At 42.9% G+C, this 23,873-nt stretch overlaps 1 protein-coding gene across 1 annotated transcript in view; it reads left to right on the top strand.

The window, feature by feature from the left end:
* Positions 1–23,873, top strand: part of LOC124038008 (phosphatidylinositol 3-kinase regulatory subunit gamma) — a 296,718-nt gene that overhangs the window by 118,988 nt on the left and 153,857 nt on the right. Inside the window, exons 6-7 of the mRNA XM_046353357.1 lie at positions 15,693–15,894; positions 19,243–19,328. Of these exons, the coding sequence (XP_046209313.1) occupies positions 15,693–15,894; positions 19,243–19,328 (288 nt within the window). The remainder of the gene's footprint in view (positions 1–15,692; positions 15,895–19,242; positions 19,329–23,873) is intronic.

Genomic DNA, 23,873 nt, shown 5'->3' with positions numbered 1-23,873 from the left:
ACAGGTATTCTGGGAAAAAGTTCCATTTGGAAATAGAGCTGCAACTTTTGAATTATGAGAGTTATTTGACAAAGGTAAGTGTAATAGAAACGGCAGAATATGCTCTGTCTGATACTATATATAAAATGTTTTACCTCCATGTGACTCTGAAGGAGGATTTGATAAAGTGATGATCCTTTCCTTGCATCTTTAAATGTAAACTACAATCACTTCATATACAATTTGACATCTGATAGGCCTAATATTGTCACTCATCAGATGATTGTCAATTTAATATCGTCTATACTCTTATTATGTGTGAAATTAGTTTTGGTATAATTTAGGTGTCGTTTCGATGGGCCAGCTGTGCGGGCTGACTGGCATAGTCAAGGATATGTTTTGCATTATTCTAAAGGCCTACTGTAACGCATTGCATGTTTTCATTTCCGTTACAGTAAATAAAATAGTCCTGTAACAGCTTCTTTTTACAAAGGAAAACATAAAAGGGAATGGTATCAACCCGCAAGGCATGCGGTCAAATTATTAACATGAGAGCTAACGCTGATAAATTGGGATATGGCGCCGGAAGGGAGGGCTGCCTATTTACAGGATCCGAACCAACTGTGCTATTTTATTAGTTTTTTCACATTGTTTGTAACTCCTTTGGTATATAATGTAGCTGCGACCGTGTCTTATGACCGAAAATAGCTTTTAGTCATCAGAACAGCGAATACTCACCTCAAACAGGACGAAGATTTCTTCTTTAATGAGACCGACATGAAGGATATACTGCTTTGTAGAGACAAGGCCTAAATCCCCATCATCAGCGTGAAGAAAAGACAGAGAAAAAGGGGGAGGAGGGCGGGGTGCCTTGTAAGAATTCGCAGACGATTAGGTAAACCCCACTACCCTCGGTATGATTGGTCAACGTGCAATCATTGAAAAACAAACTGGACAACTACGATCAAGACATTCCTAACAATGGGACATAAACAAAATGTAATATCTTATGTTTCACTGAGACTTAGCTGAACAACAACACAGATAATATAGATCATGTTTGAGCATGTTTCGGCAGGACAGAGCAGCTACATCTGGTAAGATGAGGGGCGGGGTGTGTGTCTATTTGTCAATAACTGCTGGTGCGCAATATCTAATATTGAAGAAGTCTCGAGGTATTGCTCTCCTGAGGTAGAATACCTCATGATAAGCTGTAAGACCACACTATCTATCAATCTATCTCATCTATATTATTAGTAGCCGTTTATTTACCACCACAAACCGATGCTGGCACTAAGACCGCACACAACAAGCAGTATAAGGCCATAAGCAAACATGAAAATGCTCATCCAGAAGCGGCGCTCTTAGTGGCCGTGGACTATAATGCCGGCAAACTAAAATCCGTTTTACCTCATTTCTACCAACATGTCACATGTGCAAGACCACCTTTACTCTACACACAGAGACGCATACAATGCTCTAACTCGCCCTCCATTTGGCAAATCTGACCATAATTCTGTCCTCCTGATTCCTGCTTTCAAGCAAAAAATTTAAGCAGGAAGTGCCATTGACTCACTCAATACAGAAGTGGTCAGATGACGAGAATGCTATACTACATGATTGTTTTGCTAGCACAAACTGGAATATGTTCCTGGATTCATCCAATGGCATTGAGGAGTATACCACCTCAGTCACCGGCTTCATCAATTAGTGCATCGACAACATCGTCCCAACAGTGACCGTACACACATATCCCAACCAGAAGCTATGGATTACAGGCAACATCTGCACCGAGCTACAGGCTAGAGCTGCTACTTTCAAGGAGTCTGGACGCTTATAAGAAATCCCACTATGCCCTCAGACGAACCATCAAACAAGCAAAACATTAATACAGGACTAAGATTGAATCCTACTACACCAGCTCTGATGCAAGTCGGATGTGGCAGGGCTTGAAAACTATTATGGACTATAAATTACCAGGACATGTACTCAAAGCAGGTGAGGGAGCAAGTGCCTTCACTGACATTTTCAACCTCTCCCTGGCTGATCCTCAACACTGGGGCCCCTCAGGGGTGTGTTCTTAGTCCCCTTCTGTACTCCCTGTTCACTCATGAATGTGTGGCAAGGCACGACTCCAACACCATCATTAAGTTTGCTGACGACACAACAGCCTGACCACCGACAACGATGAGACCTTGCAGTGTGGTGCCAGGACAACAACCTCTCTCTCAATGTGAGCAAGACAAATGAGCTGATCATAGACTATAGGAAAAGGAGGACTGAACAGGCCCCCATTAAAGTGGGGGGAGTGGGTCGAGTGGAGTGGAGCGGGTCGAGAGATTCAAGCTCCATGGTGTCCACATCATCAACATATTATCATTGTCCAGACACACCAAGACAGTCGTGAAGAGGGCACGACAACACCTTTTCCCCCTCAGGAGACTGAAAAGATTTGGCATGGATCCCCAGGCCTCAAAAAGTCCTATAGCTGCACAAAGGAGAGCATCCGGACCGGTTGCATCAACGCCTGGTATGGCAACTGCTCGGCATCTGACCGTAAGGTGCTACAGAGGGTAGTGCGTACATCCTCAGTACATCACTGGGGCCGAGCTCCCTGCTATCCAGGACCTCTATACCATGCGGTGTCAGAGGAAGGCCCATAAAATTGTCAAAGATTCCAGCCACCCAAGTCATAGTGTTCTCTCTGCAACTGCACGGCAAGCTGTACCGGAGTGCCAAGTCGTTGACCAAAAGGCTCCTGAACAGCGTCTACCCCCAATCCATAAGGGCTCCAGAGTGGCACAGCGGTCCCTGGTTTGAGTCCAGGCTGAATCACATCCGGCCGTGATTGGGAGTCCCATAGGACGGCGCACAATTGGGTCAGCAGCGTCCGGGTTTGGTCGGGGTACGCCATCTTTGTAAATAAGAATTTGTTCTTAACTGAATTGCCTTGCCTAGTTAAATAAAGGTAAAATAATTAGATTTTTTTTAACACACATGCCGCTAATAAATAGAACCCTCCATTCAGGAGGAAAGTTATTAGAAGTCATGAACCATGATCACACCACATACGACTGATTCAGTGCATACTTCCATCGTGAGGTTAGCTCCTCCGTGGATAACAAAGCTATGAACTAGAGTTCTTCATACGTATTGCCACTACAATGGTGTAAGACACATTGACTTGTAGTAAAACCACTACAGGCCCCCTTGGTATATAGCTTGAGGTCGGCATCGATTCTTATTGACACACGGTCATTGACATGGAAATTATCTGATGATGTCAGACTCATTCTGAACAGGTTTGCAGCCTACCAGGATACTTGGTTTTCTTGCCCTTGGCATGTACGCTTGTGCAAGCATAAATGCACATGCACAATGGAACCTTTAATGAGGATTTATACGAGGATCACTTAAGGGTTGGAGCAAAATACCAGTCTTGGTAAAGTTGAAAATAGACCCTGACGCCCCGTTGACTCTCCAGCTACATTAATCACCAGTTTCTCCCCAGAGGTTCATAGGTCATTCCTGCAGTGTAGAATGTCTGAAGCTAGTGCCTTACTGCTGTAGACTTATCATGTAGTTATCCATTTAGGATAGTGCGCTAAGCAACACAACGCTAGCTGGATCGCCCTAGATATGCCATTAGACAAAATTCCATGATCGAATCTTCTAGCCAAGACCATGGATGTATATATAATATAGACCAATTAGATGATTAAGGTGTGGTCACTATATTTTGTACATCTTTTGTTTGTGTTCCCCATACAACCACAAGTTAGAGCCACAATGCTCATTTGGGGAAGAAATGTAATTACGTATTTCGTGAGTGTTGTGCGTTATTAACGTATGTCTAAGTTACTGCCTAGATCCACCAGTCTGGACAACAGGACGACGGTCCAGAACGACGATCCACAACTAGGCCATCCCATGGCCATTCTTGTGGTGGGTCTGCAGCTTTCAGAAATCCTACCAAATTAAACCACCAGAGGGGGACTGTCATGATTATCCACAAACCAGGACACCCTATGGTCATTCTTGTGGTGGGTTGCAACCTGCAGAATCCTTCCAAGATTGAACCCACCAGGAGGGGACTGTCATGACTGTCCTCTGAGGATCCAAATAGGTCAGCTCAGCTGGATGACTTCAACCAGACCCTCTCTCACCCCTCTGTGGGTGAGAGAAGAAAGAACTGGTGGGGGGTTGATAGCTATCGTGGAGAAATGACAAGATTATGTTATAATACTGTTATTACATCAAATGGTTGTTGTATGCAACAGAATAGGGTTCTTAGAACTCTATTGTGTCTGTGTGAACTGAGAGGAGGTTCAAAGACTTAAGTCTAGCAACTGATTTATTATGGTCTTGTCCTATCTGAGACAATAACGTCATCTCCCGGACAATCACTGGTACGGCTGATTAGCTGTCATAAGTAAAGTATCTATAAAAGTGAATTTAAGTGGGACCATTCTACTACTCTCTTCAAACCATTGTATTCTATTACTATCGACACGGCTGGCTAGCCTCTCTTCAAGTAATTATCTTCCAGCGCGATTGGAAGCAGATTGACTTCTGTAGTTCTGTTCAGGACTACACGACGGGTCGCAGGATGCCGGGCGACGGCAGAGGAGAGCAACAGTAGGAGACGGGTGGGGACGCCTTTTGGACAATCAGAGCCTTACAAACGTGCCGCAAAATGGCCCAACAACCTTTCCAAGAAAGCCTGGTTCTGACAGAAATCCACAAAGAAACAAGACATTTACATGTAATTACATTCATGATTTCTAACTCCAAACGGGTGCAAAGTATATGATTACTTTGAGAGTGGTTTCTAAATGTACCAAGTTTATGTCTCTCGCTCTCGCTCTCTCCCTTTGTAACAAGCCACCATATTGTGTCAGTCCGCTGGGGACCTGTTTAAATGTATTAAGTGTGTATGTTTATCCTGTGTTACCATTTAGTTAGTAAATAAATAATGAAATACATTTGTGTAGTACTGAATTATAAGTAAGCCTGGGGTTTTTGCAGATGCGGGAGTTTACGACTGTTCAGAATGATGATAAGATACAAGGTTATGATTAATACGTTGACTGTTGTGTGGATGTGATAGGTAAATACCTCTGGAGTTTAATTCAGGAGATGGTAACTCTTTAAACAGCCACTCTCGTGGTGCCCCAGATTCCAAATGAGTTAATTGTTACATTATTAATTGAATCGGGTAACAATTAAACATAGTTAGTTGATTAGATAAATAACAGTCATCAGATTCATGAATGTAAAGTCACAACAAACATTTTAACAACCAAGATGCCATTTTCTGTAGACTACAGCATTGACATGTTGGAACCAAAGCTTGGCTTGGACATTTAGCCTACTACACCTTTAAACTGGTAGAAGATTCGGTCAGTGCCATTGGTGATGAGATGATACAGTGCACTGACTGGCTTGTGTGTGGGTGTTTGGGTCAGGTGTTCTTAAGGGTTTGTATACTCAGTGTATAAATGACACCTGGTCCATTTATTTGTCCGAAAAATTGGCTTTCTGGTTCTGGTTAACATTCTAATGTCTCTGAGATGCAGGCTGTACAGTCGGCTTTGTTAACCTATGCTGTGTATAGTAATCATTAGCTAATCTAGATGCTTCTGTCATGCTGCAGAGAACTCAGCCTGTCCTTCCCGGGCTCTCTCTATATACAGTATATATATATACAGTGGGGAGAACAAGTATTTGCAGGTTTTCCTACTTACAAAGCATGTAGAGGTCTGTAATTTTTATCATAGGTACACTTCAACTGTGAGAGGCGGAATCTAAAACAAAAATCCAGAAAATCACATTGTATGATTTTTTAAAGTAATTAATTTGTGTTATTTTATTGCATGACAAGTATTTGATACATCAGAAAAGCAGAACTTAATATTTGGTACAGAAACCTTTGTTTGCAATTACAGAGATCATATGTTTCCTGTAGTTCTTGACCAGGTTTGCACACACTGCAGCAGGGATTTTGGCCCACTCCTCCATACAGACCTTCTCCAGATCCTTCAGGTTTCGGGGCTGTCGCTGGGCGAAACTGACTTTCAGCTCCCCCCTAAGATTTTAGATTGGGTTCAGGTCTGGAGACTGGCTAGGCAACTCCAGGACCTTGAGATGCTTCTTACGGAGCCACTCCTCAGTTGCCCTGGCTGTGTGTTTCGGGTTGTTGTCATGCTGGAAGACCAAGCCATGACCCATATTCAATGTTCTTACTGAGGGAAGGAGGTTGTTGGCCAAGATCTCACGATACATGGCCCCATCCATCCTCCACTCAATATGGTGCAGTCGTCCTTTCCCTTTGCAGAAAAGCATCCCCAAAGAATGATGTTTCCACCTCCATGCTTCACGGTTGGGATGGTGTTCTTGGGGTTGTACTCATCCTTCTTCTTCCTCCAAACACGGCGAGTGGAGTTTAGACCAAAAAGCTCTATTTTTGTCTCTTCAGACCACATGACCTTCTCCCATTCCTCCTCTGGATCATCCAGATGGTCATTGGCAAACTTCAGACGGGCCTGGACATGCGCTGGCTTGAACAGCGGGACCTTGCGTGCGCTGCCGGATTTAATCCATGACGGCGTAGTGTGTTATTAATGGTTTTTGAGGTCTTTGAGACTGTGGTCCCAGCTCTCTTCAGGTCATTGACCAGGTCCTGCCGTGTCGTTCTGGGCTGATCCCTCACCTTCGTCATGATCATTGATGCCCCACAAGGTGAGATCTTGCATGGAGCCCCAGACCGAGGGTGATTGACAGTCATCTTGAACTTCTTCCATTTTCTAATAATTGCGCCAACAGTTGTTTCCTTCTCACCAAGCTGCTTGCCTATTGTCCTGTAGCCTTTCCCAGCCTTGTGCAGGTCTACAATTTAACCCTGATGTCCTTACACAGGTCTCTGGTCTTAGCCATTGTGGAGAGGTTGGAGTCTGTTTGATTGAGTGTGTGGATAGGTGTCTTTTATACAGGCCACGAGTTCAAACAGGTGCAGTTAATACAGGTAATGAGTGGAGAACAAGGGGGCTTCTTCCAGAAAACCTAACAGGTCTGTGAGAGCCTGAATTCTTACTGGTTGGTAGGTGATCAAATACTTATGTCATGCAATAAAATGCAAATTAATGACTTAAAAATTATACAATGTGATTTTCTGGATTTAGATTCCATCTCTCACAGTTGAAGTGTACCTATGATAAAAATGACAGACCTCTACATGCTTTGTAAGTAGGAAAACCTGCAAAATCGGCAGTGTATCAAATACTTGTTCTCCCCGCTGTATGTGACGATCATCACCAATTCCCACGTTACCTGCCCTCCCTTTCCTCCCTCCCTCAGCTCCTTTCTCAAAAAATGTTTCCTTCATTTTCTTGATCTGCATTACACCTAATCCCCTTCAATACCATCCCAAATCCCCCTATTGTGGATTCTGTCACACCTGCAAAGCCTCCTAAACCCATTTATATAAACCCTTCTCTCTGCAAGGTAGACCAACTGACCAGCCGGCGGGGAGGATCATGGTCAGTCTGACCGACCATGCAACTGACTGTGTAACCATAACTTCAGCAGACTCCGGCCAAGTGTCTCAGTCTCATCCCTTTGTGTCTGTCTGTCAGACCAGAGAAGTGGTCAGTCATTCTATTGGCATAATCCAGATTCAGATAGACCTCTCTATGAACCCAGGGCAAAGGGCCAGCTTTCCCACCAGACCATGCCCATCTGGACTGAACAAAGGTGGGTAGCTATAGTTAGGTTGCTGATGTATATACAGACTTCCAGGAAAGCCATTTGACCGGTCAGCTGTTCTAGCACCAGACCTGGGTTCAAATACATGTGTATTTGAATATTTGTTATGTAAATACTTATTTTCTGTGTATTTGAGTATTTTCAAATAATTTCCTATAAATAACCTATTTGAAGGTATTTTCAAATACTTATCTTAAATAGTATTTTCAAATACCTGGGTTCAGTGCATGGAAGTGTATTTGAGTCCGTGTATTTCCAAATACATTCCAATATTCAACTACTTGTACTCCCCCCCCCAAAAAAAATACCTAAATACTTATTTACATACAGTATGTTTTTGAAAATAATTGAAATACCCCAAATAGTATTTGAACCCAGGTCTGCCTAGCACCCAGCTCTAACCCTCACTTTCCCCCTCCTCCCTGAGCTGCCCAGTGTCCTTGTGCCCAGTAGGTCAGGTCCATATGGGAAGCCATTAGAACGGTCTGCAGCCCTATAGCACCCACGTCTACCCTCTTTCCTTCTTTCCGTCCGTCCTGCTTTCCTTCCATCCTCCGGGTCTGCCCCGGTGTCGTGTCCTAAGGGACAGATGGAAAGCCACTCGACCAATCAGTGGCACCCAAAGGTCCTCCCACCTTCCTCTGTGCCCATTCCCAGTTTCCAGTAGGTTCTCAGGGTCAGATAGACAGGCCAAGTTCTCAGCTTTGTCGTCTATTGAACCAGGGTCAGATCGTATTAATGAGGACCGAGGGGGGCCCTGAAGACCGAGGGGCCCTGGAAGGGCGATAACAGCTCCAGACGGGAGGTGGATGAATTGTGGGGGAGGGAGAGCAGGGGGTCTAGGTAGGTAGCGGTCATCGGCTGCGTCTGTGGTCTGAGGAGGCGAGACGAGAGAAGGTCAACACAGCTGACCTCTACCAGATCAGGCGGATTGGCCGACCATATATAATCTAACAGCTCTGACCGACACACAGCCCCCCGACACACCTACACACAAACACACACCCTCCATCTCCACACACATGACCTGCCACCACCTCCTCCGTCACCTGTACCCAAGCACCTGCCACTTTGCCCTCCCACTCTTCAAGTGCCCATTTGGGTGGTGGTATAATTATATATCTTTTGTATACAGTTTTTGTTGTTGTTCTGAAGCCACTTCCCCAAAGTTATTGTGACGTTGTCAAGTTTGCCACCCCCCACTCCTACTCTGTCCTTTGGTCTGCCTGTACATGGCTCACGTGCGCCTGTTTCCAAGTCTGGGTACCCTTTTTACATTTTGAACACCTGCCCCATGAAAGGTATGTGCACGGTCCTGCTAAATTTTGACCCCTGACCCTAAGACACTTATCTCAAATAAGCACCCTTGGCCAGGCTTAACCAGACCAGCGCTAATGGCCCCAGGCATGGGTGGAACTCATTAAGAGAAAGGCCAGCCTCAGCCAGGCAACAAGAGCAGCTAACAGGAGAGTAGTCCTTATCACTAGACATGAGGTGCTCTATACTGAACACTTATGGTGCTGCATTATGCTCTGTCTGCAGCTAAAATACAGACACACACACACACACACACCACTAAGGCTCAACTCAAACACTCATCCACTCTCAGCTAAAATTCACAATGTCAGTCAGGACAGACAGATTTACTGAGGTCACACTGCTGGTTGTGGGTTAAGTCCAGAGCACTTTGAGTTATTGCGATCAATCACAAACATGGGTTTTAACACTGAATACCCTGCGAGCTCCAAATGCACCACTCTAATAGGTCAATATGGATCACATTCTGCTACCTTCATGTAGATTATGTGTGAATGAAGATAGCTAGCTGCATTAGATTTTAGTACCTATTATGTAGTTAATACAGAGGTTCAATCAGTAAGTCTGGTCTGAATGGCTAGATCGCTTTAATTTAATTCAGTAAGCACAATGTAATTATCTTCGCTGGGCATAGTGGAATGTATATGTTAGTATTACAAACATTATAATCATCAGCACACAGGGCCGGATTAAGGCAGGGGTTTACCAGGGCTGAAGCCCCTGGGCCCAGGCTCATAATAAAACAAATATATACAATATATATAGTGTATATTATATATGAAGTATATATGAAGTACTTTTTTTGTTGCAACCTCAACCACAGGAGAACTCAGGAGCCCGCTCTCAAGAAGGCTGCAGTTTAAGCAGCGTGTGTGCCAAATATACACCTTGTTACATTGTGGCCATAAACACATAATCCATAGAACGGTTTGAAATCTCTTACCCTGTCAATTTGACTGTTGGGTGCACTAGCAATGCCTGCCAGTCCTAACTTGAATGGGAACTGCCATCTATGGATTATATGTCTTGAGATAGGCTACTTGTCGTGGCAATAGCCTATGGCTTCATCATCAATTGGTGAGTCAGTGTGCCACTGGACATGTTATTTAGTAGCTTACTGTAGCCTATAATATATATGTATATACAGTGCCTTGCAAAAGTACTCATCCCCCTTGGCGTTTTTCCTATTTTGTTGCATTACAACCTGTAATTTAAATTGATTTTTATTTGGGTTTCATGTAATGGACATACACAAAATAGTCCAAATTGGTTTAGTGAAATGAAAAAAAATAAAGGAATGGAAAAGTTGTGCGTGCATATGAATTCACTCCCTTAGCTATGAAGCCCCTAAATAAGATCTGGTGCAACTAATTACCTTCAGAAGTCACATAATTAGTTAAATGACGTCCACCTGTGTGCAATCTAAGTGTCACAGGATCTCAGTATATATTAGCCTGTTCTGAAAGGCCCCAGAGTCTGCAATACCACTAAGCAAGGGGCACCACCAAGAAAGCGTCAGCATGAAAACCAAGGAGCTCTCAAAACAGGTCAGGGACAAATGTGTTGAGAAGTACAGATCAGGGTTGGGTTCTAAAAAAATATCAGAAACTTTGAACATCCCTCAGACCACCATTAAATCCATTATTTTAAAAATGGAAAGAATATTGCACCACAACAAACCTGCCAAGAGTGGGCCGCCCACCAAAACTCACAGACCAGGCAAGGAGGGCATTAATCAGAGGCAACAACAAGACCAAAGATAACCCTGAAAGAGCTGCAAAGCTCCACAGCGGAGATTGGAGTATCTGTTCATAGGACCACTTTAAGCCGTACACTCCACAGCGCTGGGCTTTGCGGAAGACTGGCCAGAAAAAAGCTTTTGCTTAAATAAAAAATGAAACAAACATGTTTGGTGTTCACCAAAAAGCATGAGTAAGGTGAGACTAAAATTGAGATTTTTGGCCAAGGAGGAAAAATCTGTGTCTGGCGCAAACCAATACCTGTCATCACCCTGAGAACACTATCCCCACAGTGAAGCATGGTGGTGGCAGCATCATGCTGTGGGGATGTTTTTCATCTGCAAATGAATGCAAATGAATTTCAAAAAAATCATACAATGTGATTTTCTGGATTTTTGTTTTAGATTCCATCTCTCACAGTTGAAGAGTACCTATGATAAAAAATGACAGACCACTACATGCTTTGTTAAGTAGGAAAACCTGCAAAATTGGCAGTGTATCAAATACTTGTTCTCCCCACTGTATGTTAAGTTTGCTGAAAATAAACGCAGTTGTGTGTGGATGTTTCTTTTTTTTGCTGAGTTTATATATACAGTGGCTTGCAAAAGTTTTCACCCCTCTTGGCATTTTCCTACCTTACAACCAGGAATTAAAATAGATTTTTTGGTGTAACGGGTGTCATCGGAAGGATGATACCAAGGCGCAGAGTTCTTTGAGTACCACATAATTTAATAATGAAGTGAAACTTTTAGAAAAAACAAAGCAATAAAGAATACAACGACCGAACAGCATCGTTGTGCCAACCACCTGCACACAACCGAAAGAACATGATCCCACACTGAAGGAGAGAAAAAAGCTACCTAAGTATGATTCCCAATCAGAGACAAGAACGAGAACCATACCTGGCCGAGACGAGAACCACACCTGGCCAAACACAAAGAAATAGAAAACAGAGAAACATGACCATAGAATGCCCACTCTAGTCACACCCTGGCCTAACCAAAATAGAGAATAAAAACCTCTCTATGGCCAGGGCGTGACATTTGGAGGGTTTGTAATCATTTGATTTACACAACATGCCTACCACTTTGAAGATGCAACATATTTTTTATTGTGATTTTTTTTTCTATAAAAAAAATTGAGCGTGCATAACTCTTAACCCCCCCGAAAGTCAATACTTTGTAGTGCCAACTTTTGCAGAAATTACATATGCAAGTCTCTTGGGGTATATCTTTATAAGCTTGGCACATCTACCTATTGGGATTTTTTTTCCCATTTTTCAAGGCAAAACTGCTCCAGCTCCTTGGATGTATTCCGCTGGTGTACAGAAATCTTTAAGTCATACCACAGATTCTCAATTGGATTGAGGTCTGGGTATTGACTAGGCCATTCCAAGACAGTTAAATGTTTCCCCTTAAACCACTCGAGTGTTGCTTTAGCAGTATGCTTTGGGTCATTGTCCTGCTGGAAGGTGAACCTCCATCCCAGTCTCAAATCTCTGGAAGACTGAAACAGGTTTCCCTGAAGAACTTGCTCAGTTTAAGTTTCAGTTAAATCTTGTTGAATCTTGTTATGATCATACAAATATTCACACATGTTAAGTTTGCTGAAAATAAATAAATCAACACAGTTGACAGTGAGAGGATGTTTCTTTTTTTGCTGAGTTTAGAATACAGTATATGCATATGAGCAGGCAGTTAACCCACTGTTCCCAGGCCGTCATTGAAAATAAGAATGTGTTCTTAACTGACTTGCCTGGTTAAATAAAGGTAAAATAAAAAAAATTAAAAATTAAAATGAGATGAGTAATTGGCTATGAAAAGCCAACTGACATTTTGCACCCTCGACATCCACTGTGATTATTATTATTAAACCCTGCTGGTCATCTATGAATATTTGAACATCTTGGCCATGTTCTGTTATAATCTCCACCTGGCACAGTCAGAAGAGGCCTGGCTACCCCTCATAGCCTGGTTCCTCTCTTGGTTTCTTCCTAGGTTCTGGCCTTTCTAGGGAGTTTTTCCTAGCCACCTTGCTTCTACAACTGCATTGCTCGCTGTTTGGGAGTAGGAGGCTGGGTTTCTGTACAGCACATTTACATTTAAGTCATTTAGCAGACGCTCTTATCCAGAGCGACTTACAGATATCAGCAGATGTAAGAAGGGCTTTATAAATAACTTTTATTTGAGTAATGCAAAATATGTAAACTTTGTTAAAGTGACTAGTGTTTCATTCCTTAAAGTGGCCAGTAATGTCTAGTCTATGCCTATAGGCAGCAGACTCTAATTTGCTAGTGATGGCTGTTTAACAGTCTGATGATCTTGAGAAGCAGTTTTTCAGTCTGTCGTTACTAGCTTTGATGCACCTGTACTGACCTCACCTTCTGGATGATAACGGGGTGAACTGGCAGTGGCTTGGGTGGTTGATGTCCTTGATGATTTTTTTGGCCTTCCTGTGACATTGGGTGCTGTAGGTGTCCTGGAGTTCTATGTTGGGCATACTGCACCACCCTCTGGACAGCCTTGTGGTTGGGTTAGTGCAGTTGCCGTACCAGGCGGTGATACAGCCCGACAGGATGCTTTCAATTGTGCATCTGTAAATGTTTGTGAGGGTTTTAGGTGCCAAGCCAAATGTATTTAGATTCCTGAGTTTGAAGAGACTCTGTTATGCCTCTGTGTGGGTGGTCCATTTCAGTTTGTCAGTGATGTGTATGCCAAGGAACTTGAAGCTTTCCACCTTCTCCACTACGGTCCCGACGATGTAGATAGGGGAGGCACCCTCTGCTGTTTCCTAAAATCCACGATCATCTCCTTTCTTTTGCTGACGTTGAGTGAGAGGTTGTTTTCCAGGCACCACACTCCCAGAGCCTTCACCTCGTCCCTGTAGGCTGTCTCGACTTTGGATAAAAGTAGAGACTGGTATGTGAGTGTGCTTTGGGCGTTCAGTAACCTCAGAGCATTGTGAGATTGTCCATTTGTAAATTCAGACCGTTTCGCTCTCGGAGCGTTCAGAGCACTCTGGCCGAGGAGTAGGGTTGAGCCGAGCATTCTGACCCAACAACAGCAGTCAATCACCAAGCTAACTGGCTAACGTTTGCTAGCTTGCTAGCTACTTCCAGACACATGAGAGAACAGCTCACTCTGACCATTTTATTCACCCTAGCAGAGCTGGTTAGGCTGTATTTATGTTATCCAGAGTGTTGTTGACTGCAACTGTGCTGCTGGCAACAATTTAATTTAATTACGCTTTTTTTGCCAACGGTTACTGACACCGGCCATATACAATGGGTGTTGAGCGTTCGTAAATTTGTCAGTTATTCTGTGCTCTGCCACACTCAGACCAAAGTGCTCTGAAATCGGAGTAGATAGCCAGAGTGAATTTACCAGCTATGCCTTCATAAACATTCTATTGAAATAGTTACTTGCATAGTGGAGTATTTAGATAGCTAAATCTTACCTGTATATATGGATGGACGCTTCTTCCTCTCTGTCACGGATGCGATGGTTACTCTTGAATCCGGAGACAGGTGTTTTATACAACAGCCTTCTGTGTGTTCTCTTTTTGACTCTGTCTGCATATTTGCAATCAAACTCCATTTGCTATCCATCTCCTTAGCTATGATAGTCTAATTCCACTGATTTCAAAACTCGGTCCTCCAGAATGTGGAGAGCAACACTTATACAGTTCTACTACGTGATATCTTTCAAAAAGCCACGTTAGAAAGGACTACCTACACATACTGATCAGCTCATATTATAGACAGAGGCATGCTACATGGCAGACCAATCCAAACTCATCTCTCGGCATGTCCAGCCCGCTCATTATGTCAGCCAATCATGGCTAGCGGGAAGGTTTCTGACTTTTTCCATGGCTAAACAAACTAGGCTCGTGATTGAACCATTTTATTTGTACAGATTGCATGCAAATTTGTTGTTGAGGCACACGAAACACATGTTCCAGAAAGCCTATCTGCCCAAAAAATGCATTTTGATAAAAGTAGTCACGCGCAACATACGCCTAATTTCCTGAAACGAGTCACAAATTCCCTTACGCTGATGACCTTTTTCAAATCAGTTTTCCACGTTGGTTCAACATCATCACATTTAATTTTGGGGTTGGAATGACGTGGAAACAATGTTAGTTCAGCTTGTTTTTGACCAGTGGGTAGTCGTTGTTATGGATGGTTTCTCCTTGGGAACAGCATCAAATCAAGGCTGGTCACCAAACACCGTTAAGCAGACTACAGAAGTGAATCTAGAATGGATAGAAGCTATGTGGCTTCTTTGAAAGAAGCCCTAGCTGCCTAGACAGAGCAGAGGAGAGGCACAGATGTCATCTTGTTTGCAGAATGAAGAGAAGACCTGTGGTGAGAGCATCAATATGACTGCTCCTCTCTAAACATTATTGTCTGAGCTGTGACAACACACAAAGGAGCTGAGCCTGATCCCAGGCCTGCTGGGTTAGCTGCTTTTACTAACATCCACAGACACAGAAGACATGTTCTTTATAACTTGTCCCATCAGAGCCAAATCCATGTATGTATAGACTACATGTTGCTATGCTAGACAACAGTGCAGCAGTTGGGGAGGCTAGAATCTTTATTCAAATCTCCCAGTATATCTCTCAAATATTCAAAGAACCGAGTATATGTGTGTTATGTTACTAGTGCCTGGCGCTCTGTCCCAACACACACACACACACACACACACACACACACACACACACACACACACACACACACACACACACACACACACACACACACACACACACACACACACACACACACACACACACACACACACACACACACACACACACACACACACACACACACACACAAATACAATACACACTTGTACTCATTCTCCCTTCTCTGTCTTCTTACTCCAGAAACTCAGAGCATGGAGGACTGTGGCGAGAAGCTGAAGAGGATCCTGGAGTCCCCCAGCGTGCCCCAGGCCAACCACCAGCTCCTGGTGCACCTCACCAGACACCTGGTCAAGGTGGCCCAGAGTGAAGCTCAGAACCAGGCCAGCCCCAGACTTCTAGGCCAGGTCTTCAGTGAGACCATCTTCAAACACTCCCACTTCAGGTAAGGCTGATTGGTGCACTGATGAAGTGGTGTGGCTGGCTGAACTCTTAGATAGACAGGTGCTATCTAGAACCTAAATGGGTTCTTTGGCTGTTCCCATAGAATAAGCCTTTAAAGAACCCTTTTGGGTTCCAGATAGAACCATTTTCATGTAGATCAATTTCCACAAAGGGTTCTACATGGAACCAAAAGGGGTTATTCAAAGGGTTCTCCTAAGGGGACAGCCGAAGAACCCTTTTTTCTAAGAGTGTACTTACTGTCGAACATGTATAGGAAACATATTAAAAATGGGTCTTATGCATGTTATATTCTCAGGTATACTGTATACTGACATGTGGCTTGCAGCTACAGTCAACTAATGAAAATGTAAACAAAGCATGTTACCCTGGAGCTTTAAGATAAAAACCTGCTAGCCAGCAGCTTCAATTATGTTTTTATGTTGCTGTTGTTGTTGATAGTGATAGTGACCATTTGATAGTGATGCTGTTCCTATTCTCTTCATGTACACTCTCAAGTCTATTTTAGAAGAAGAAGAAGAAGAAGAAGGAAGTTTAGAATTCCCTGTGCACTTGTAGGCCTTTGGGCATGAACTGATAGAGCTACGTTTACTAAAGGGAAAGGTATGCAGTAATATTTGGCTCGGTGGTAATGTTAACATCCTGTCAATGTAAATCGTAAGCTGAAATGGTCAAGCAAAGCATTGACATGGTGAGCATGCTGTTGATGTTTCACATACACTGCAAAAGCTCACTGGGAGAATTGCTCTGTGAATTGCTCTGAATCAGTGAGGAAAGTCTGTTTCTGGCTTCTCTTTTCACATAAAACTGGAACAAGAGATCACAGTCAATGAGGCAGAACCTGTGATATATGTGTTTAGCCTCTTCCACTCGCTCTGCCGTTCCCCTCTGATGTCACCAGGAGGAGTGAGCGTGCTGGATTATCCCAGAATGCATTGCTCTCCCTGGCCCTTCACTCCGTTGTGTTGTTGATATTAACTTTGACCCATGGTGTTTCAGCCCTCTGACCATAACCACCAGAGAACCTGATGGAGGCCAACCTGAGTCTATTTGTCTGACCTTTACTGGGGAGTTTAGTATGTCTCAGTGTCTTGTAGTGCACTACCTTTTACCCAGTAGCGTGCCGTGGTTCTGGGGCCTTGGCCTTCAGTGAAGTCCTACACAGTCCCACCCGAATTAATCCACCTCTTATTACCATCATTATGATGCCATGGCTCTAGACACTATACATTTAGACAGAAACGCAGTATAACCAGGCGTTGCGTCACCTTGAAATTGACATTTTTATTGCAGGGGAAGAGTCCAATACCTTTTCATTGTGCAGCTTCGTTGCCTTGCGCGCTTGTTCGTTGAGCTGTAGATCCACTCGGGTGTCCCCAAAAGTTTTCAAAAGCACCATTGCTTGTAAGTGCCCAGCCGTACTTTGGTGTCTCGTTGCTGCCTTGGTTAGACAACTCAGGTTTGCAAAGCCAGTGTGGCTCCAAACACCAAATCGATCATTTGCAAAAATAGGCATTCCCAGCAGTACAGTTTGCAGTGCTTCTCGGAGCCTGTGAGTAATTGATAGCGCTCGTAGTTGAACTTTGAAAGTGGCGAACGAACCCCTTTCCCGCCGGTGACAGGCTTTGTAGCTTCGGCGTCGGGCGACCTCTCCTGACAATGTCTAACTTTTCTTGAAAAGTTCGTCTTGAGAATGGCGTTATAATTATATCCTCGACCAAATCGATATCTTCTCCTTCCGCCATTGTGGGTTGAAAAAACAGCTTAAGTAGTACGCAAATTAATTCGTTGATCAATTTCAGTTTCCTAGTTCTGAGACCTGCCCATATAGGACCTGCCTCTCAATATTGGTAATCCAATCAAAAGACGTGCACGCACTACGCCTGCTAGCTGGCTCCTGTGTAACACTGGAGCCAGCCAGCAGGCGTACAATAGCCAACTCTAAAGCTGATTGGTTGACACAAAATTTTAATTTCCATTCACTTTAAGCTACAAGCCTGAGGGCAGATTTTAGACCCCTGGCAACACATGATAGCTGAATATGATTGGATAAAAGATCTAACATAAAGACCAGCCCTCCAAATCTCAACCTGGGGCTGGAAGCAGTGCAACCAAGAGGAAAGCTATGAAATGAAGAGTGTAACTCTTACTCTGGGGAATAATTTAATACATATTTGTGGGGAAATATATTTTAAAAATATATATATTCTGATGATGTTTAGGCCAGCAGAGAAGGCCTTGCTGGCCCTGACGGCCCACCACTGGTATATATATATTCTGATGATGTTTAGGCCAGCAGAGAAGGCCTTGCTGGCCCTGACGGCCCACCACTGGTATATATATATTCTGATGATGTTTAGGCCAGCAGAGAAGGCCTTGCTGGCCCTGACGGCCCACCACTGCTTTTACCATTTGGTACTCAGACGTAAACTCATTGGATCGAAAGTAGATAGGAACGGCAGGGCGGGGAGGAAGTCTTCTTAACCCTTTAGCTCTAGGCCAGGCAGAGAATTCTGACAGCAGAGATTATAGAGTGTTAAGTAGTAGTAGGTCATAGAAGTATTTCATGATCAATAGTTGTTGAAATCAGATTAACTGTGGAAGGAAGATGAAAATGTAATCCAGTCATCTGCAGGGTACTGTAAATAGTGCGTTTAGTGTTGTGTTTGCATGCAAATGTCACCATATAGTTTACTGTACATAGTAACCATAGCGTAAACATAACATGATCTCTCTCTTCCGCACTTGTATTTCATGTCAGAGTTGTGGCCTGTCAAACTACGGTCGTGAGAGCACCGCACGCGTTCATCAGCTTCCTCAGAGAGAGAGGTCACATATGTATCCATCACAGGACTTGAATTATAGGAAATGAATACATAAGTAAATCAACACTTTCTCTGACCCAGTACCAGGCAAGAGAGGGAAGGCGGGAGAGAGAGGAGAACCAGAGGAGTCTGTCTGCCTGAGACCTTAGCTTACCATCCCATGATGTGACCTGGGCCTTTTCCCCTCAAAATCCCCCACTTCCTCCTTTTCCTCCTTCACTCCTGTGATCTGGTTCGTTAACCAAGATACTATTTCCAGAAGAAGCAAATTGGTTCCATTTACTACTGCAGTTCAACCATACTTATGGATGTTATGGTTATAAGAAGAATGACACACTCTGTCTCTCTCTCTCTCTCTCTCTCTCTCTCTCTCTCTCTCTCTCTCTCTCTCTCTCTCTCTCTCTCTCATATATTTACATCCGTGACCGTGTTCTCCTCATGCTTGAACTCTTGACATATCTGTCCCTTCATTTGACCTCAGACCCTGCCTGTCCCTCTCCCTGCAGTGCGGACGTAAACCCAGAGCACCATGTGAAGATCATGGAGGCCCTGATTGCAGCCGGGGGACTGGTGGAAATGCAGGCAGCCCCAGGTAGGACACTGCCTTTTTGGACCGGAGCTATAATCTCTCCGCCCTTCTCTCTTTCCTGATATAGTTGAGTGTCATGGTCGTTTACATGGAAGTGTCCCAAATGGCACCCCATTTCAGATATAGTGCACTACTTTTGCCCAGAGCCCATAGTAAAGCCTAGGTATTTACTTCAATAAAGAGTACAGATGTCCTCATTTTAGGCCCCATGGAGAGAAGCACAAGATTTAACTTCACTCAACTTTCTAGTGTTTTTTTCCCAGTTAGTTAACACTACAAAAGTTTTCCTTTACTGTTGCAATTGTGATCGAATCAACGCATTATTAGCCACTTTTAATGCAACATACCGAAGCAAAACAATATAGGCAAGAGATTTTGTTCAGGGCAAAACATACCAGAGTAGGATTCTAATGTGCAAAACTCCTGTACTCTACACAGGAGTTATTTTATTTTGTACTGGACCGTGTTTATGGTTGTGGTCGTGAGTAGATGCGCTTGCTTTAAGATCTGAAAGCTTTTGAGAGGGTTTATTCTAATGTTCCCTCGTTAGATTGTAACTCATCTTGCTCTCGCTAGCATTAGTTGTTAGTCTTGTTGTTGTGATGTGCATAACTGAAGGACAGAGACTACATTTTCATGGTTGTTTGATCAATAGGACTGTAAAGTTCCCAAAATGTAAGAGGACTCTCATGGTGTTTACATATTTGCAGAAATCCATTCAGGTGTATTTCGGGGCGTATAATAACGTTCTAATATTCTAAAGTTGCACTGTTGCCTGTAAAAATACAATCCAGTTGAAAGTGAATGATTGCAGGCCTGTGTGGCAAATGGCTTGTTTGTATGAAGATCCACTGTAGCTCTGATTGGCTATAACGCACCGGTCTGTGTAGACTCCGGTCCTGGACAAGACAGATGTTTTTATTCCGGTTTATTTACTGCAGTTTCTATTACTTCTCCAAATGCACAGCCACTTTCCACTCTATATTGCTATAGAATTTTCACAAATGCCTTAGTATACATAATTCCTAAACATTCCAATAATTTATCAAACGTGAAAATGACCCTATCTAAGTGGTCGCTTGTCAGAAAAAAAAAACGTTTCAAGTGTCATATTGTTTCTGGGGGTGTATATGAACAGATTTTAAAAATATTTCATGTTGCTAAAATGCTGTCAGTTCCACTTTAAATGTAACAATGTATCACACTCACCAAATGATGAGAATTTGAAACTTCACTTATTGTTGAAAGTTGTTCTTGAAAAGGGAGAAGCTAAAAAAATTGGCAACAATAACACCTGTTGCAGCTGCTGGTATCTAGCCGACAACAAAAGCTAGTTAGCTAGACCGTGGGAAAACTACTTCTCGCTATTTTATATATATATATATATATATAGATATATATTTTTTTAATGTAACCTTCATTTAACTACGCAAGTCAGTTAAGAACAAATTCTTATTTACAGTGATGGCCTACTCCGGCAACACTGAGCCAATTGTGCACCTCCACATGGGACTCCAAATCATGGCCAGATGTGATACAGCCTGGATTTGAACAAACTATTATTCAGGTGTGCACCAGCTCAAGACTTTCCTTTCCAACAAAAGCTGAAAAAATATGAACATTATAGAAGTTAATAGTATAATTATTATTATAATCATTATTTTATAAATCCTTAGCTCTTCTCTGACGGCATAGAAGGCCCATTGTTCCCCACTGTGTTTGGGTTAGTAATCATGTTCCCTCAGCATGCATTTTTTCACTATTCTGAATGCCTAAAGAATCCGTACATTGTTCTGAAATATGAGCACAGAAATACTGGACATTTTGGACGATGGTGGTGATTTGACAATATTACAATCATGGTCTTGAATTGGACTCACATTTTGCTGGTCTCGGTCTTGACTCGGTCTTGGACCCCTTGTCCCCCTCCCGGTCTTGACTTGGTCTCGCACTCCTCTATTTGGTCTTGAATCGGGTGGTCTCGAACGCAACACTGTTGTAGGCCAAACCGTTCGGAGCTGTAGCTCTGTCACTTTCCACTGCAGATGTGGAGGGGAAACATAGGCAAATGTGGTGGATTGAGACACGGCCCATGCCAAAATATCTCTAGCTTAAATTGACGGATCTTGATGGGGATTTCTTTGTTATGTTACTTAGATGGGGCGGCAGGGTAGCCTAGTGGTTAGAGTGTTGGACTAGTAACCGAAAGGTTGCAAGTTCAAATCCCCGAGCTGACAAGGTACAAATCTGTCGTTCTGCCATTGAACAGGCAGTTAACCCACTGTTCCTAGGCCATCATTGAAAATAAGAATTTGTTCTTAACTGACTTGCCTAGTTAAATAAAGGTGTTTAAAAATAATAATAAATAAATAAAATGATGCACTGTTGTGTCAATAGACTCTAGGGGGTTTTAACTTCAACGAATCACTCATCTGTAATTATGAAGTGCTTTGAAAGGCTGGTCATGACACACATCAACTCCATCATCCCAGAAACTCTGGACCCACTCCAATTTGCATAGCACCACAACAGATCCACAGATGACGCAATCTCAATTACACTTCACACTGCCTTCTCCCTCCTGGACAAGAGGGATAATAACTATGTGAGAATGCTGTTCATAGACTGCAGCTCAGCGTTCAACACCATAGTCCTCGCCAATCTCATCACCAAGATGGGGACCCTGGGACTGAACACTTCCCTCTGTAACTGGATCATGGACTTCCTGACAGGAATACCTCATAATGACAAAGTGAAAACATGTCTTTTGACATTTTTGCAAATGTATTGAAAATAAAATTCAGAAGTATCTAATTTACATAAATATTCACACCCCTGAGTCGATACTTTGTAGAAGCACCTTTGGCAGTGATTACAGCTTTTAGTCTTTCTTGGTACGTCTCTAAGAGCTTTTTTCACATCTGGATAATGCAACATTTTTCCCATTGTTCTTTTCAAAATTATTCAAGCTCTGTTAAATTTGGTTTTGGTTGTTGATCATTACTATACAACCATTTTCAGGTCTTAACATAGATTTTCAAGCAGAATCTGTGTTTGAAATTCACTGCTCGACTGAAGAACCTTACAGATAACTGTGTGGTACAGAGATGAGGCAGTCATTAAAAAATCATGTTAAACACTGTTAACACAGAATGTATCCATGCAACTTATTATGCGACTTGTTAAGCACATTTTTACTCCATAACTTATTTAAGCTTGCCATAACAAAGGGGTTGAATATTGACTGAAGACATTTTGGTTTTTCATTTTTTAAATTCATTTGTAAAAATAAAATAAAATAAAATAAAAACACCATTCCACTTTGACCCTATGGGGTAATGTGTGTAGGCCAGTGACAACAAAGCAAAAGTTTATCCATTTTATATTCAGGCTGTAACACAATAAAATGTGGGAAAAAGTCAAGGGGTGTGAATACTTTCTGAAAACACTTTAGCTACATTCCTGTGTATTTTCTTCCTCTTGTGTTCCTCTTTTTCTTTTTATGATTTTCTTTTCTCTCTCCACATCATTGGGGAAAGAGCTTACAGTATAAGCAATCATTTCACAGTTAATTCTACACCCGTTGCGGTGGCAGTGTGTCTGTAGAATGAAATTGTTGGTGTTCTGTCCAAGGACAGGCTGGTTCTAAAAGGCATGGCAGGGTTCTGGCAGAGAGCAGACATTCTGTATTATGTCTGTCCTGTAAGAAACAGCCCACTGCCATCATGGGGTGTTTGTTGGCGGTTTTAATGAAAAGACTTGAGTAGCTTTCCAAAGCTGGACCATGTAGTTCATTTAACTTGTGTATTTCTCACATTGGGAAAATGCACAACCTCCAGTGGAAAAGAGACTTTTGGTTTAAGAAATGTCCTGAGCTACTGTAACAAATTGTGCATAGCATGAGATAATAGCATACGTCTTCCTCCATTTGTTTGCTTTGCCTTGAAAGCTGCGATAATGTAACCAGATATCTGAATTTGTCCGTCTGGGCTGCCAGTATTTATGTCGAAGATACATCTCTGGAGAGTCAGCCAACCTCTGTAACACAGTTTCTCTGGACCCCCTGCGAGGTTATTTTAGTAGGTGTGTACATCTGGACACCAGGTGTTATTTTACGATGCGTTATAAAGGTTTTGTATAATTTCAGCCAATAGTTCTGAAAGTAGTGCTCACGAGTCAAAACTGGTCCCCGAAAATTGTGCACAATGGTGCACATCTTCTAATTCGTAAAATATTTAACACATTTGTAAGTGCCTGTTCAATGTAACTATAAGATGACCATCTCTCCTCCCTTCAGCTGTGATCAGGAATGTTGGGCCCTATATTAACCCTTTGTCTGTGCTTGGCTTGAGCCAGGACAAAGGCACAATAACTCAGAGCCAATCATCACACTCAGCATGCCTGGAACAGAGAGGGGTTTATGGGGTGGCTTTCACCACCTTGAAAGTCAGAGTCAGGGGGCTAGATGTGGGTAATGGGGGCAAGACATAGGGTTAGTGGGACATCATTTAGGAGAATAGAAGGGAGGGACGGGAGGAGCAATGAAAA

The sequence above is a fragment of the Oncorhynchus gorbuscha genome, linkage group LG06, assembly GCF_021184085.1.
Source record: "Oncorhynchus gorbuscha isolate QuinsamMale2020 ecotype Even-year linkage group LG06, OgorEven_v1.0, whole genome shotgun sequence".
In the NCBI taxonomy this organism is placed as follows: Eukaryota; Metazoa; Chordata; class Actinopteri; order Salmoniformes; family Salmonidae; genus Oncorhynchus; species Oncorhynchus gorbuscha.
Note: the sequence above shows the minus strand (reverse complement) of the source record. Positions and strands in the feature narration are given on the sequence as shown.